The sequence below is a fragment of the Echiichthys vipera genome, assembly GCF_963691815.1.
Source record: "Echiichthys vipera genome assembly, chromosome: 14".
Classification (NCBI taxonomy): domain Eukaryota; kingdom Metazoa; phylum Chordata; class Actinopteri; order Perciformes; family Trachinidae; genus Echiichthys; species Echiichthys vipera.
In genome coordinates, this window is record NC_139839.1 from 20152880 (window position 1) to 20170452 (window position 17573).

The 17573-nt window shown below is 41.6% G+C and overlaps 1 protein-coding gene across 1 annotated transcript; it reads left to right on the forward strand.

The window, feature by feature from the left end:
- Positions 1 to 2302: 2302 nt before the first annotated feature.
- On the forward strand, positions 2303 to 3634 carry hrh2b (histamine receptor H2b; the record flags this gene model as incomplete). The annotated part of the gene is made up of 2 exons (XM_083927317.1): positions 2303 to 2932; positions 3158 to 3634. The coding sequence occupies exons 1-2, from the start codon at positions 2312 to 2314 to the stop codon at positions 3632 to 3634; spliced, it is 1098 nt and encodes a 365-aa protein (XP_083783443.1). The 5' UTR covers positions 2303 to 2311.
- Between the last annotated feature and the right edge of the window lie 13939 nt (positions 3635 to 17573).

A 17573-nucleotide genomic window follows, 5' to 3' on the forward strand; every position in this document is an offset into this window, starting at 1 on the left:
TGATTTAATATACTTAGAGGGTGTGCATTTTTATTGTATTTCTCAGCTTACCTCTTCAAGTTTCATTCTATTTTTTATAATTTCCTTTATGGATTTGATGGATGTAGGTGTATATACAGTATATATTCACCTATTTGTGTTTAGAATGTGGTCAAATAGAGATGGACTACCTGAAAGAGACGACTGGCAGCAAAGTTTCCAAACGGATACCGTGAAATTACGGTAAATAACTGTATCACAAAAAAACAAGCACATTTTAGAGTCAGAATCAGTAGAATTACATTAAATTTACTATAATTTAATATGGTTATTTACAGTAATTTCACGGTATCCGTCTCGAAATTTGCTGACAGTTGTTTTACCGTTTTTTTACAGTTTGTTTTTGCAGTGTACACAGCACCACATACCAGACAACCCCGCGTGAATGTGGCTAATATATCTCTTATTTCAGTTCAATAAATGTGGGTGCCTGCATCTGATGCTAAGACTATAGACTGTATAGGAATCAGCTTAGACAACTGTAACCAAATACACCGTAGTAACATTTGTTAGCATGCATTTTGCCCAAAAATCACATCCTAATTGTGGTTGAAATTAAACTGGTGATAAGAAATAAACTGTAACAGACAAATATCTGTTAAATAACATTTGCAGAAACAGGAACTGTAACAGGGCTAAAGTTCAACTGAAAGCTGGTTTAAGCCACATGTATTGTTTTAATTGCTTCAGATGTGTTCTCTGCAATGAATCACATGGTCAGTGGAAATTACCTAAAATGATCAACACATAAAGTTATGCATACACGGTTATAAATTATCTTTTACAATAGCTTAGCATAATTTTACCTTCACATAAATACATTTATTTAGATCAAGGAATTCATTTTAGAGTTATTATTAACTGATGATTTTTTTTCCTTTGCATCTTCCTTTGCAGACCCCCAGTTTTTAAAATAAAGGCCCCTATCAAATGGTTGATTCCGATTTAGGTACATGTAAAACAATAAAATAAAAATGAAAAACAGAAAATATGAACTGTTTAATCCAAGTTATGTGTTAATATATTAACATACATCAATTTGTTACAATAGAATTAGTAATATTACCAGTACTAGTATTACTTCCACATATTAATTTTAGATATTTACCATTACAGTACCCTGGAAATACCTCAGAAATGGTGAAAAATCATAATGAAATATTTTTAGTAATTGATTGATTAAATATATGAAATTAACAGTAAATATTTTTTATTTTTTTTATCTCATTTTCACAACTTCTACCATAAAGGAAAGTGTGTGCTAGGGCATGATTTCAGACAGTAGAACACAACAACAAATTCACAATCATAAAATGTTGTCATTCATACATGGAATGCATATGAATAAATGCACCGCATTAACAACAATGCATTATCAGAATTGTTCTGCTTTTTTATCGTGTAAGAAATTATCAATTTTAATAACATTGGCTTGGCTTCGCTAAAATACACTACGTTTAGCATAAAAGGACAAATCAACCGTTTGGTGGAGAATGTTTTAAAACATATAGATTTGACCGATATTGGGTTTTTTGTTTATGTATAAAGTTACATAAATCTATTCAGTAACTATATACTGAAACTATATTATTTAGAAAAATAATGCCTACCTTTGAAATCCCACCACTTAGAGCGCTCATGTCTGGAGTGACCTTTTTTGTTACTAACTTCCTGAAGGAGGCAAACTGAAAAGGCAGACTATTTTAAGACACAGCACATCAAGTGGATTTATTTAGCATATTACACCTAAACCAAATGTTACTGTAACCTATTGTCTATATATGTTTTTTTGCTTTATAATTAACACAAAGTAGGGAGACTATAATTTGCCCATTACTATACAGGCTGCAAAGTCAGGATTTGAATACATGCCCTTATTGAATTATTTTTCTGTGAGTCGTGTGCTCATTTACCATGTTTAGTAAATTGACCTTTAACAGGCAGCTGCATTTAGACTCTGTCATGAAATGACATAACATCATTTTCTTTGAAATACACAAATAATAAAATTTCATGTGCTGATGTAAATTTTCAAGTGATAACCGTTGTTCTTGTTCTTCACCAGGGAAGTTGTTTTCAGCCTTCTGGAAAAAGAAATGGCTGGGAACTGTGGTCTACTTCTAAACCTGATTACCTTCATACAAAGGAGCCGTGTAAAGAATTGTCTGATGAAAAAGTTAACCGGCAGTGGATGAGCCCGTATAAACATTTTCTACTGAGATACCAACAGCAGCACTGTCTCAGTGACCCATAGCCTGAGGAGGAGGTCACCATGATCTCCACTGCTCTCCGCTGGCTGGTTCTGGTTTCTTTTATCATTCTGACCATTGGTGGGAACGTGCTGGTATGTTTGGCTGTGGGGCTCAGCCGTCGACTGTGGCGCATCGCTAACTGCTTTGTGGTATCCCTGGCAGTGACAGATCTCCTGCTAGGCCTGCTGGTGCTGCCCTTGACTGCCACTGTGGAACTACGAAGTGGAAAATGGCCCCTTGGAGGAGCCCTCTGTAACATCTACATCTCACTGGATGTCATGCTGTGTACATCTTCCATCCTGACCCTGCTGGCCATTAGTGTGGACCGATACCTGGCCATTTCAGCTCCCCTTAGTTACTCCCGGAGAGTAACCCCTCTGAGGGTGACACTGGCCATGATCGCCATCTGGGCCTTGTCACTGGCTGTGTCCTTTGTGCCCATCCACCTGGGCTGGAATACAGCGGACTACAGAGTGCAGCACTTGGACTGGGGCATGGAGGATGAGGACAAGGAGGGACACTACTGCCAGTTTGAATGGAATAACAACTATGTTCTCATTTATGCCTTTGGCTCATTTTATCTGCCTCTGCTGCTTATGTGTGGAATGTATCTTTGCATATTCAGAGTGGCACGAGAACAGGTCAGTGTTTATTTTCATTTTGTGTTGAGGTTAGATATAAAAGGTCATAACTTAAGGCAGTTACTGATGTGGTACTTTTTTTTAAATCTGTCTGAGGGAAATCATGACGAAATATGCACATTCACAGATTCACTTGTTGCTGAATAAAATCCTTTATCAGCAGATCAGTGAGTGAGCTCATCTCATTTGCTGTCTCTCTAACCTTTCCTTAACCGCTCTTTTCAGGTGCGGCGTATTCGTGCTGTCACTCCATCATTTGCACGCACAGCATCAACTGCAGCCATAGCTCGAGAGCACAAAGCTACAGTGACCGTGGCAGCTGTGCTGGGAGCCTTTGTCATCTGCTGGTTCCCCTACTTCACCTTCTTCACCTGCATGGGCATAAAGAAAAAGACAAACCCCCCTAATACACTTAATTCTGTGGTCCTGTGGCTGGGCTATTTTAACTCAGCTCTTAACCCCATCCTGTATCCAGCTTTCAACAGGGATTTCCGCAGGGCCTATGGAGAGCTGCTTCGCTGCAGAGGACCGTTGCGCCGAAAACTGCAGCTTACTCATGTGTCTGTGCACAAACGATTGACCTTTACTAACGGACAAAAGGTTTCCCAACAGTCTGAGAAAAACATAGACATGGTTAATAAAGAAACTGAGGGGAAGAGCCTCACCCTTCATGAGAGAAATGCTATCTCTGATGAGCGGTGAAATGCCATGAATCCGTCATACTTCTGCTGGACTGTAGACTAGCAGCAAAATGTTGTAAATTACAAACTTGCTCCAGTACTCACAGTACCATATTAGCTAACCATTTATAGTGTCACATAGATGTTAAGTGCCAAAGACAATAGAATTTGTATCAAACTCAAGGCATCATCGACATAACTTTTTTTGTGAATGTACTGGATACAATATTTTCTTGATTAAATCAAATGATACAATCAATTAAATTCACAGTACTGGATTGTCAGGTGTATAAAGCAAACAACAATGTAATTCCAGAGACGGGCAGGCAGAGCAGAGCTGGAATGAATAGATCACTCAGTAAGTTTCCCAGCAAGCTGCATGGAGACACAAGTGGTTAAATGTTTGCAAATTGTTTATTTTCTCTCCCTCTAACCCTGCCAGTGAAAGTGAATAAGTGACCAGCATGTTCATTTGACATGCACAAAATGTGCATGCTTGATTTGACTCAGGCAGGATGACCTTAAAGGGATATTTTGCTGCTTTCATTCCAGGTCTGTATCATGGTGTGTGTGGGCATTGTGTTCAGATGAACGATGGTTGCAGATGTCCCCATGGAACAGAGCATCAGAGATTTGCCGATGTCCCCAGATGATGCGAAAAGCATTCCATTTAAAAAGTGTATTTTTATTTCTTGTGCCTTATTACAACACAGTCTAACCCTCTGAGTTATGATGACGACTGGTTGCATTAATGAAGTCTGATTCAAACACGTCCTGATACCTATACGACAGGTGAGGTTGTTTGCCGGTGACTCCGAAAGCGACATATACAGTATAACTGTTCTATTAAGAATTGTGAAACAGTTACAGTTTTAAACACATGATTAACGTTGTGAAATGGAACTCCTTGGCTAGGTTTAGGCAACCAAAGTACTTGATTAGGAAAAGCTCATGGCTTGTCTTAAAATGATTATGTCTGTTAAGGACATAAGTCCATGAACTAGTTACATCCGTGACCTTACGTACTAAAGTTGTTAGGTTAGCTACCTTAAAAGTCAACTTATGAAACAGCAGTCTCCTGGGTCAAAGCAGTGTACTTTGTTTGACCCATCCATCCATCCAACTCCTCTCTGAGTGAACTTTTGGTACTCTTTATACTATGTCACCTGACCTCCTCCATAAACTGCTTGCACAATCAACCTACATATATTGTTTCATAGTGAAGCTGCTCCTTACAAGTCTGACTTAATTTTAAGACTCCAGGGATCTTCACAAGGCTGGGCTAAATTCGCTTAAGTGACAACCCATTGGCCTTCTCTGGCTGAGATTCCACTTTGGAGTAAAACATTTTTTTTGTTTTGCTGTTGTGGTGGTTGCATAAATACTACTATCGCATAATTGCTAGTTAAACCAAATGAATTCACCGTATCATCTAAATTTCTATTACTTTTTGCATGTTCCATAGAAATATATAGATCAGTTATTTATTTTTTTGCTCTTTTTTAAGGTACAAGGCAACAGCCCCTCAAAATGTCTGTTCACACCCCTTCTGGACATTGACTAAGTACAATAAAATCAACATGCATTAAATTATTTCTACCTTTATGTTGCTGGAAAAGACATCAACAGTTGAACGTTTACACTGCAACCCACTGACTCTTGCAAATTTGAGCAATGTAGATGCAGATGTACATCTACACCTACAAAGATGAGCAATGTGTAGAAAGATAACTTTAATATAGAACATTTGAAATTATGTCTTGCCTCAACCTTGCAGAAGAGGGGATGCTTCTGAGGAGGAGACATTAAATGGCACATCACGTATATATATAAGGTCTGAAACGAGAGGCAATCAAGCCAGCAGCTACACAGTGACATGTAAAGTGGGAGTAATTAAATGTATTGACTTTTATTCAGGTCAAGTGGCAGAGGAGTAATAGCATTTAATGCTGCTGAGTCCTCTGAATTGAGGATGAAATTGTAATCTTATCCCTGGTCATGTGCGGTACATCTTACATATAAAGGTCCCTCAGAGTTCATGTGTTGCATGTGCAGCGACATGGTGGTGAAAGAGTTTCCTCTATAAAACTTGTTGTAATCCAACAGAGGAAGTTCTATGGCTTTCCTAAATGTAAATCTGACTTTGTGCAGACATGGAAAACCAAAAAAAAAAAAAAGGAATAGGATGTTTACATGCTGCAGTAAGTAGGAAATTACATCACAATTGGCAAAGTGACTTCCCGGAGTCTCTAGAAATAGTAACAGCATGTAATTCACTGTGACAAATTGTTGTTTTCATACTTCTGTTTGTGTATTGATCAAACAAGATATCCCATGCTCATTACCAAGCCTTAGAGTTGCTGATGGCACTTTTTTTTTTTACTCTGCACACATCCAGGCTAGCTGTTCCTGTTCCCTCTGTTCCTTCTTCCAGTCTTCATGCTAAGCTAGGCTAATTGTCTCATGGCTTCGACTTCATACTTTGCACACAGACATTATGAGAATAGTATTGAACTGCCCTATTCCTTTTAGAATTAAATACTCTATGGATGTAAACAAAAAAATTTAAGTCCGACCCCTTGTGTCGGTATTACACGCCGATGACCATGGCAAACCGTCTGTATTTGATGAGTTGGGGAATAGTAAAAGCTGTATGAAGATTACGGCCCCTTTAATACATTTACATAAATGCCAATACTTGTCACGCACCAAATGTCTCCATAGTCAAATGTTATTTACAAAAAAGTTTATTGTTGTGTTTAATTTATATCAATGCATTTTTTAACGTCTATTTATTAACCCAAATTTGAATCTGGGCCGTTGCCAAGGACACAGCCTACATGGGGCACACACTCCACCAGGTGAACTAGAGGTCACCCCGCAAAACACCTTACTGTGACATTTAACAAATGATGCATCCGTGTTCTCGCTCCAAACACCATCAGCTCTAACAACTGCCGCCGACCATGCAGCCTGCTGTTTCAACTATTCAACAAAATAGGCACTTTTATTCATTTCATCCAGAAGCTTTTGGAGCTTTAAAATCCTGTCCTGTCAAATGCATGAGGGTTTGCAATTCAGCTTTTGCAATATTTTTCACTTTTTGACATCTTTTTTTGTGAATTATACAGAATGTCCCTTTAAAATAAAACAATAAAATTGTAGTTCAAAATATTAGTTGCATACATATTACACACATAAGATAATAAGAAGATACACACACATATTGTTATCATTATCATTATCATTATCATTATCATTATCATTATTATTATTATTATTATTATTATTATTATTACATATGTATAAACATCTGTGACGTAAGGCATTAGTTCTGGTTTCAAATGAATTAATAATGGTTCTATTCAGAAATAGGCTCTACATATGTAAACCTTATCAGTCGGGTTTCTGTACCTCTGTAAATGTTTAATGATACACAAGTGCTGCTGAACCTGGACTGAATCCCAGAAAAATAGAGAACAAAAGGAATAATGTGAATAATAAAAGGATCCATCACGGATTGCCATCATCCCAAGATAGTCAAGCCACATGGTTGAACTATGACTTATTGTTATACATAATAGGACTAAATTCATTTGTAACAATGTTAAAACCGAGTTAAGAGGTGGATTCACAATGGTTCCATCTGCGTCATGTCTTTTATGAAAATGTATTGCCGGCTCAGAAGTGGGCTAATCCAATATTGTTCTTGCCTCATTAGTTATAAAAGGCCCGGTGACCGCGCTTCCTACCGTGATCTGTGACGTTGAGTCTCTCAATTTCAATGTGGTTATCTCTGTTTATTCTTAATTTATCATTTCCCATGTTACATTTAATAGCACAAAGATAAATAAAGTCCCACCTGCTGCACAGAGAGCAGCATTTTTTTTTATCTCAATGTCAATATTTGTATTATTATTGTTTTGGTGTGTGTCTGTGTGCAAAAAAGTGTTTATCCCTGTTAATGAAACACAGACAATTCAACCAGACAGATGTACAGTGTTTACAGTGTTTCAGGAAATAATGGATCCTGCTTTTAGGATTGACATTTCTGTATCAGTTACAGCTGCAAACATAATTTTTTTTATAGACAATATTTGAGATGAACTGCAGGGTTAAAACAAATAGGGAGAGGTCTGTCACTATAATCAGTGGGATTACAATATAAGACATCGCACACCAGAAAGTGCAAACAGCATCACAATAACAGCTTATGTGCCAGTTTCAAAGAAACACTTAATATATTTATGGAGAACAGCAAGCACCTCACCACCACACCTCAGACAGTCCTGCCTACTTTTATACATTATGTACGGCCACAAATGATGCTGTAGTACTAACTTAGGAACTTTTCTACCTTCAGAGAAGAAGTTGGAGCAGTGCACTGAGCAGAGTGACAAAGGGAAAGTGGGGGATTGGGGGCTCTCTAGTTATGTGCAAGATGGAGTATGCACCATAGAGATTTGACACAGGGCTCTTCTACAAGACAGGTAGACAAGACAGGACCACCACAAACACACTTACTGCACACAATACTTTGGGATCCCTGAGGGCCTGGGTCCGTAACATTACTCCCACAGATGGACTGATTCACTTGATTCTCATTTGCTCAGCCTAACCATCTGTGAACTCTCGTTTGGAGATCTTCTGGGACGGGGTGAAAATGCTGGTTGCTGATTGGATAAACCATTCAATCAATGATAAAATGATAAAACTTGCTCTATAGCATGCGCCATATTGTTTACACTGAACAGTCGTTTCTTGTTGCGTCACACTTAATCCCTTGTCAAAATCAACCCTGATTGGACGTTCTCTTGGCAAACGGCTCCAAATTTTCTCCGTCGCACGTTACCAGACTGATCTGCAAGTAAAATACAATGGCGCTTGCGAGCTCCATGGAGAAGTTGTCATCTTTGCCGGTAATCCAGCCCCAAGTATCACCACCTCTTCCCTTTTTTACTTCAGAGAGAGCATTTGACAAAATCGCTACAGTTGGCTTCCTCAGAAAATTGCAGTTGACTCACGATCACAAAAGCACTCCTCTGCCTCCACAAAGCATGACACTGTTAAAGTGAACTTGTTAGATGCAGCAGTAGGCTTTTTATTTGGAGTTCATCTGGCCATGGTGCAGCTAGTGCCTCTTAATACATTTCAATATGTTCAACCCGATCAGCTGAGAATATTTGCAATGTGCACAGATATGTTTCTGAGTCTGCAGTGTCCTTAAGGGGCACACTGCAGCCTTCTTCAATAAGAACAGGAGAGTATTTGTTCTGTTCTCTTAATGTCTGTCCACCAGAGAGCGGTATAAACCAGTTTTCACTTTGCAGACTTGCCCTCTAGAAATAATATGTCGACTTCCCAAGTCCTTCTTCTGTCTCTATGTTAAATGCATGGTCTAAACTGTGCATATAAGATTATACCACAGGGAAGAAGGAAACATTGTACTTCTGCAAGGTTCTTAGCAGATACAGTGGCATCATATTGTTTTTTGATCAGGTACAAGACAGCACTCATGCCATTGTATGACAACAAAGGGTTGGATTAACAGATTAAATGATCCGTTAAAAATAAATTAATAAAATTCTAAAAAAAAGCCCTAGTAAATCTTACTGTTCAAAAGAGAGAATCGGATTTGGAAATTGGGAGTAGAAAAATGGCTAAAGTTAAATTTTGTGAAGGTTTATAGTGAAAGTGGAGATGTTTCCGAATCTCTCCTCGGTACAAAGATCAAGCAGACCAGGAAAGAGATGATAGAAGAACATACAATAAGGAAAAGAGTTCCTTGTTTTTTTTTATATAAATTATATGTATATTTACTTATTGTCATAATATAATAATAATATGCAATACGAGTACATTATATAAGTGAGTAGGAGGTAAGGTGGGTGGTGGAGTGTGCAGCGTAAAAAAAATATCCTTTTTTCTGTACAACATTTGAGCAACTGTGAGGTTGCATATTACTGCCAATGATTCCATTGGAGTGCTGGCTGGTTTTTGTTAAGTCACACGTCCTAATTGTCCCCAGCGGACCTAGGTTTCCATGGATAATTTAACAAATGTCTTCCGCTTGTCGAACTGAGAGTGAATTTTGTGGTTTGCCAGTTGGTCAAATTAAACTACAGCAAATCAAAACTGTTGTTTTAATAGCAGCACCATTTTGTGTCTTATTGTCCCATTCTGATGTTAGTGCTAAAAAAAAGCTTTGATGATTTATGTTTTACCTTCAACACGGTGTGCTGAACAAGTAAAACTCATCTTTATGTGGATTCTGCTTTCTCTGCACTTCTTCACTGTGCCAGCTGCAATTCCTTTTTAACTGACATGTCTTTTCATTTCTGGTTTCTTTGTCGTGTGATTTTTAGCCATGCTAGTGGAATGGCACAATGGATGTCAGTCGAACAATTCATGGTCCCAAATGGATCAATAACTTTGGTGATGCCCTAACTTTTCATAATGCCACCACTAGGCAAAATGTTTTGTTTGTTTTTGTCCAAAACTTGGTTTATGCCCAGTCAGATCACAAGGGGGGCAATGCTTCCCTATACGGCACCTTTCTAGGTCTGCATCTGGAGCATGATAACATGCTGAAGTGAGCATTTAGTTCAAAGCACCACTTTACCTCAGTACAGCCTCAGAGGGCTGCTAGCATGGCTGTAGAATCCACCTTGTTTACTTATTTCAACATGGAGCATTCATCATCCTTTGCAAAAAAGGATAAACTTCAAATTTACTTTGCAACTTGCAACTTCTTCTTGACTGTTGAAGAACATGTTACAGCCAAGACACGTTTGCTTCCTTACTGTATATGTTTTTGTGAGCCAGTATGTATTTTTGTGTGTGGGTGTTAGTTTTTGTGTGGGTCTAGTAAAAAGCAGCTTTTGGCTTTGCCTCACACTGTCAGCTCCATGGCCTCCCACTCTTCATGTCACTTCTCATCCTTCCATGTGCAGATGACTGCTAAACTGCCTGAGATCCAGAAGCAGGTTTGTCTGAGCATGCTCAGTGCGGGGGCTTGGGAGACTTAAAATCGGAGTGTAGGAGGCGACACAGTGGTGGTGCAGGCTACCTCCAGTTTTTACCGTCAGCGATGAACAGCCAACCCTGAGGGTAAACAAAATCTGAGGCTTCACTCAGCAAGATTATGCAAATTATTCTACACTGGCTCTAACTTTCAAAGCCAAGCAAGTCAATATCATTAAACTGGGTAGCACATGTTTTTTCACATTAACTCTTAAACTTCTCCTATTTCTTTCTTCTACTCAAGGAAATTGCCTCACTATGGCAACAATAGCTTCCCAAAACAACAAGTGCCAAGGTAATTTTTTTGAGTGTTTGTTTATTAATACCTCCATATCACCATGGAGACTGGTATTTTTCATATAACTGAGAATAATTTATTTCTTTCTGTATGCATTTATGTTGATGTCGACCACACATGTGGTATTTCTGCCAAGATCATTTCAAGAAATAAAGTTTAATGGTTCTTTTAAAGAAAAAACACAACATAATTTTGTCATAGAGGTACCACTATGTTCTCACAATCAATCTCATTATACATCCAGAAACATGTTTTTTCAGGAATATAAGCACGTTTTGGCACATTTGCCCAATGCAAACTACAGTTAGTTTATTGCAATGTAAAATGCTAGATGATGTGATTATGTAAAGATAAGTGAGGAGGGGCTACTTGGCTAAATAGCCTGACAGTGCCATAGAAAGAAGACCACTGAAGTGATGCAGAAATGAAAGCAGCAGATTGCGTGTGTTGCGAATGGTCTCCAGGGAGAAGACTTGGTTACAGTGAGGGGGTGGATACTTGAGTGAAGGAAAATGTCAGCGAGTCACAAAGTGTTTTGCGGCAGTGGTGAATTAAAACGAAATACATTTATGAAGACTGTACTTAAGTAAAATTTATATTTGACTTATTATTTTATACTGTAATAGTCCACCACTATTCTGTCATTGTCTTTTACATCTAACACATATAATAAGCTTATAAAATACAGTGCACCTAAAGGTTAAACCAATAATTCTCAACATTTTTGTGATCTGACCTCTTACAGTAAAGAGGTCACAAAGTTGTCTATAAGATATTGGCATGTCCCCATTAAACTTCTCACCTGTTTTCATTTAACATTAGAGACAAGTCAAAAACATGAGTAGATACTTATATGACAGAGCTGAGTCTTTTCTTCTTTCCCCGCCCAGTAATCATCTCATGACAACTCACATCTTGTTGCCCTTTGGGGTTCCCAAGGTTGGGAACCCCTGGGCTTCAAGTGTTTAAAACTATTTCCATATACAATGACACTGACAATCTATTAATGATAATATATAATAATATAGCAGTAACATTTCACTGCTGATACTATTTCTGTAGTTCTAGCGAAGTAGGATTTTAAATACTTGAGAATTGTTAAACTGTTGTATTGGTACTTTTACATCTGAGGTCTGAATAGTTCACCTGTTTTTAATCCCTACAAATCTAATGTAACATTCTGTCATTTTCTATATGACAAAGTGGTAAATAAAATAGAATATCTGTCTTTTTAGGGTGGGCAGCACTACCTCCTTTTTCCACTCACATTAAAGCCAATATAAAAGCTTCTTAAAAGAGAATATTGATGAAAGCCCATTATGACAAGGTTTAATTTGACTTTTTTTTGTCATATTTATAGTTTGTATATATATCTATATTACTTAATTACAAATATCCTGCACTATTTTTGACACTTTGACTAGCAGTGTGCTGCTATTTTTACTCTGCCACTCTGTGAGCAAAGTGCTCCTCTCCTGGGATCCAAACCGAATTTTGCACAAAACCACCTCAAGTCACGAAAGCTACTCTATGGTGTTCCTTTTGCTGTTTAAAAAAATGTGTGTGTGTGCCAGGATAGAGATAGCGCAGGATAGGGGCCTCCTGAAATGCAATGGTGACTGTGACTGTGAGGAGGTAAATAGAATCTATAAGCATTAAATATAGACAAGACAGCGGAAGAGGGGGAGAAAAATAGTCAGAGGAAGTACTGCGTCATGCTCTCCTCGAGCATTTCCCCAGTTCAGTGGAGTGAGAAACAAAAAGCTCCGGGCTTACATAACCTGTTTCAGAGTCATTTTGTGACGGACTAGACTCTGTGTTTATGGGTGACTGCTTGCATGAAGTCAATTTTGGTTCTGTTTCAGCAATGATAGCTTTGTAGTTTTTTTGGGTGCCTGATCACCATACCTATATCACCATACCTCTCCGGGAACCATCACCTTATCGTGGTGGAGAGGTTTGTGTGTCCCTGTGAACCTGAGGGCTGTGTTGTCTGGAGCTTAATGCTCCTGGTAGGGTCTCCCATGGCAAAGTGGTCTCAGGCGAGGGGCCGGACTAAGAATGGTTCACAAAGACTCAATGGACAAACAACAAAGAGGAAGAGAGACCCTGCCCGGAGGAAGCCCGGGGCCCCCGTCTGGAGCCAGGCCCAGACGGAGGGCTCGCCGGCGAGCGCCTGGTGGCCGGGTTTGCCACGGAGCCCGGCCGGGCACAGCCCGAAAAAGTGACGTGGCACCTCCCTCCTCTCCATCCTGTGGGCCCACCACTCGCAGGAGGAACCACTTGGGTCGGGTGCGCTGCTGCACGGGTGGCAGTGAAGGTGAGGGGCCTCGACGGACCAGACACGGGCAGCAAAAGCTGGCTCTTGGGACGTGGAATGTCACCTCTCTGTCGGGGAAGGAGCCGGAGCTTGTGCGGGAGGTGGAGCGCTACCAGTTAGATCTGGTGGGGCTTACCTCCACACACAGTCTCGGTTCTGGAACCGTTCTCCTGGATAGGGGTTGGACACTATTCTTCTCTGGAGTTGCCCAGGGTGTGAGGCGCCGGGCGGGTGTGGGGATACTCACAAACCCCCGGCTGAGCGCCGCGGTGTTGGAGTTTACCCCGGTGGACGAGAGGGTCGCCTCCTTACGCCTGCGGGTGGTAGGGGGGAAAACTCTGACTGTTGTTTGTGCATATGCACCAAACAGCAGTTCAGAGTATTCGGCCTTCTTGGAGACCCTGAATGGAGTCCTGCATGGGGCTCCAGTAGGGGACTCAATAGTTCTGCTGGGAGACTTCAACGCCCACGTGGGCAATGATGGAGACACCTGGAGAGGCGTGATTGGGAGGAACGGCCTCCCTGATCTAAATCCGAGTGGTCGTCAGTTATTAGACTTCTGTGCTAGTCACGGATTATCTATAACTAACACCATGTTTGAACATAAGGATGCTCATAAGTGTACGTGGTACCAGAGCACCCTAGGCCAAAGGTCGATGATCGATTTTGTGATCGTATCATTTGATCTGAGGCCGCATGTTTTGGACACTCGGGTGAAGAGAGGGGCAGAGCTGTCAACTGATCACCATCTGGTGATGAGTTGGATCAGAGGATGGGGGAAGATTCTGGACAGACCAGGTAAACCCAAACGAGTAGTGCGGGTGAACTGGGAACGTCTGGAGGAGGCCCCTGTCCGAGAGATCTTCAACTCACACCTCCGGCGGAGCTTTTCTGGCATCCCTGTGGAGGTTGGGGGCATTGAACCGGAGTGGGCAATGTTCAAAGCTTCCATTGCTGAAGCTGCAGCGGTGAGCTGTGGCCTCAAGGTCTTAGGTGCCTCAAGGGGCGGTAACCCTCGAACACCGTGGTGGACACCGGTGGTCAGGGAAGCTGTCCGACTGAAGAAGGAGGCCTTCCGGGATATGCTATCCCAGAAGACTCCGGAGGCAGTTGCAAGGTACCGACAGGCCAAAAGGGCTGCAGCCTCTGCTGTGTCAGAGGCAAAGCAGCGGGTGTGGGAGGAGTTCGGAGAAGCCATGGAGAAGGACTTTCTGGCGGCACCAAGGTGCTTCTGGAAAACCATTCGACATCTCAGGAGGGGGAAACAGGGAACCGCCCAAGCTGTTTACAGTAAAGACGGGACGCTGGTGACCTCAGCCGATGAGGTGATCGGGCGGTGGAAGGAGCACTTTGAGGAACTCCTTAATCCGACTAACACGCCCTCTTTTGTAGAGGCAGAGCTGGAGGCTGATGGGGAATCATTGTCAATATCCCTGGCGGAAGTCACTGAGGTAGTCAAACAACTCCACAGTGGCAAAGCCCCAGGGGTTGATGAGATTCGTCCAGAAATGCTGAAAACTTTGGGTTGGGAGGGGCTGTCTTGGTTGACACGCCTCTTCAACATTGCGTGGAAGTCTGGGACAGTGCCCAGGGAGTGGCAGACCGGGGTGGTGGTTCCTCTTTTTAAAAAGGGGGACCAGAGGGTGTGTGCCAACTACAGGGGTATCACACTACTCAGCCTCCCTGGTAAAGTCTACTCCAAGGTGCTGGAAAGGAGGGTTTGTCCTATAGTCGAACCTCAGATTGAAGAGGAACAATGTGGATTCCGTCCTGGACGTGGAACAACGGACCAGCTCTTCATTCTCGCAAGGATCCTGGAGGGGGCCTGGGAGTATGCTCATCCAGTCTACATGTGTTTTGTGGATTTGGAGAAGGCATATGACCGGGTTCCTAGGGAGATACTGTGGGAGGTGCTGCGGGAGTATGGGGTGAGGGGGTCACTTCTGTGGGCCATCCAATCTCTGTACACCCAAAGTGAGAGCTGTGTCCGGATCCTCGGGAGTAAGTCGGATTCGTTTCCGGTGGGGGTTGGCCTCCGCCAGGGGTGCGCTTTGTCACCAATCCTGTTCGTGATTTTCATGGACAGGATTTCAAGGCGTAGTCGTGGTGGGGAGGGGTTGCAGTTCGGTGGGCTGAGGATCTCGTCTCTGCTTTTCGCAGATGATGTGGTCCTGATGGCATCGTCGGTCAGTGACCTTCAGCACTCACTGGATCGGTTCGCAGCCGAGTGTGAAACGGCTGGGATGAGGATCAGCATCTCTAAATCTGAGGCCATGGCTTTTAGCAGGAAACCGGTGGATTGCTTACTCCAGGTAGGGAATGAGTCCTTACCCCAAGTGAAGGAGTTCAAGTACCTCGGGATCATGTTCACGAGTGAGGGGACGATGGAGCGTGAGTTTGGCCGGAGAATCGGAGCAGCGGGGGCGGTGTTGCAGTCGCTCTACCGCACCGTTGTGACGAAAAGAGAGCTGAGCCGGAAGGCAAAGCTCTCGATCTACCGGTCAATCTTCGTTCCTACCCTCACCTATGGTCATGAAAGTTGGGTCATGACCGAAAGAACGAGGTCGCGAGTACAAGCGGCCGAAATGGGTTTTCTCAGGAGGGTGGCTGGAGTCTCCCTTAGAGATAGGGTGAGAAGTTCAGCCATCCGTGAGGAACTCGGAGTAGAGCCGCTGCTCCTTAGCGTTGAAAGGAGCCAGTTGAGGTGGTTCGGGCATCTAGTAAGGATGCCCCCTGGGCGCCTCCCTAGGGAGGTGTTCCAGGCACGTCCAGCTGGGAGGAGGCCTCGGGGAAGACCCAGGACTAGGTGGAGAGATTATATCTCCACACTGGCCTGGGAACGCCTCGGGATCCCCCAGTTAGAGCTGGTTAATGTGGCCCGGGAAAGGGAAGTTTGGGGTCCCCTGCTAAAACTGCTGCCCCCGCGACCCGACCCCGGATAAGCGGATGAAGATGAGATGAGATGAAGATGATCACCATAGTGACAAAAATGTGCATTCTGGAAATGCACTTTCCTCTCATAGTCCCACAGTTAATAATGATTTCCTCGATCAATCTCTTTTCATATAGTCAAATAGTTTCCGACATAAATATATCCACATGTAGATGTGGATAATTAGCAAGCAAGTGTAGGCACTCTCTTATACCATCCCAAGACTCACTTCTTTTTGTTTTCAGCCAAAAGGCAGAAACTTAAAGAGTATACATTGCTGAGTGCAATTAATACATTTGTGTATTTTGTTATTTTAAAGTGTAGGTTGGGCATAAAAGCACCTCAGGGTATTTTTCGGCATGAATATACATCAACAGAGAAATCCTGGCGAGTCTTTGCAGCCAGACATGACTAACACAGATTAGCTCGGGGCAATGCGCTGAACACATCCCAATTATTACCGTATGCACTAGAGTTCAGTTCAAGGAGGAAAGTATTGAGCTGAACTCCAGTGCATTAGGTAATCGACTTATTTGGGCTGCCTGTCAACACAGACCTAACCTTCTGCTAATGTTTGTAGAATTTTAAAACACTCTTTTTTAATAAACTCTGGGTTCGCTAACTACATTGTTGGTGCTTCATTTCATGTGTTGGGACTGTTATGCCACTGCAGAGGTTTGGTGCTATTTTGAGCAATTGAGAGTGGTAAAGATGCGTTCATTGAACGGCGCCGAGCCACTCAGTGTTAGCCATGTCGGGGATTTTTTCTGTAAGTAGTTGATCAAAGAAAAAAACTGTCTTGATGGCTTATTTGATGTATATTCATGCCGAAAAAGACCAAATAGGACTTGAATGTGATGACACAAGCGAAAAGCATTCTTAGAAGCTCAGTGTGTTCTCAATCATTTCTGCAGGGAAGTTTGTATGTTGGCACATACAGCAAAAAATGAATAGTTAACGTGGTATCATTTTCACTTTATTATGGAGACTGTAGATAAAACAATTTTTCAAGGTTAATACAAGATGTTTGGGGTGCAACTGTTACTTTTGAGTTGAGACAACATCTCACAGAAAGTACAGTGAAACATGAATGTCTCATTCATAAGGCATACGTAAAAAAATTACTGAATTATTACAGACTGTATCATTGCTGTCTCACCATAAGCTTTGAAACTAACTCTAACTAACTAACTGTTACAGCAATGTGCTATGAATGAGTGTCGTTTTTATTTAAAGTATTTGTTAGGATAATGAGGAAAAGATGTTGCAGTAGTTCATAAAACTTGACTAAATTTATTTGCCACAGGCATCTCAGTTCTACCCTTAAACCATGAACCACCAACCTTAAATTCCCTTTTTTTTAACACTGTTTACTGGATCATCTATCA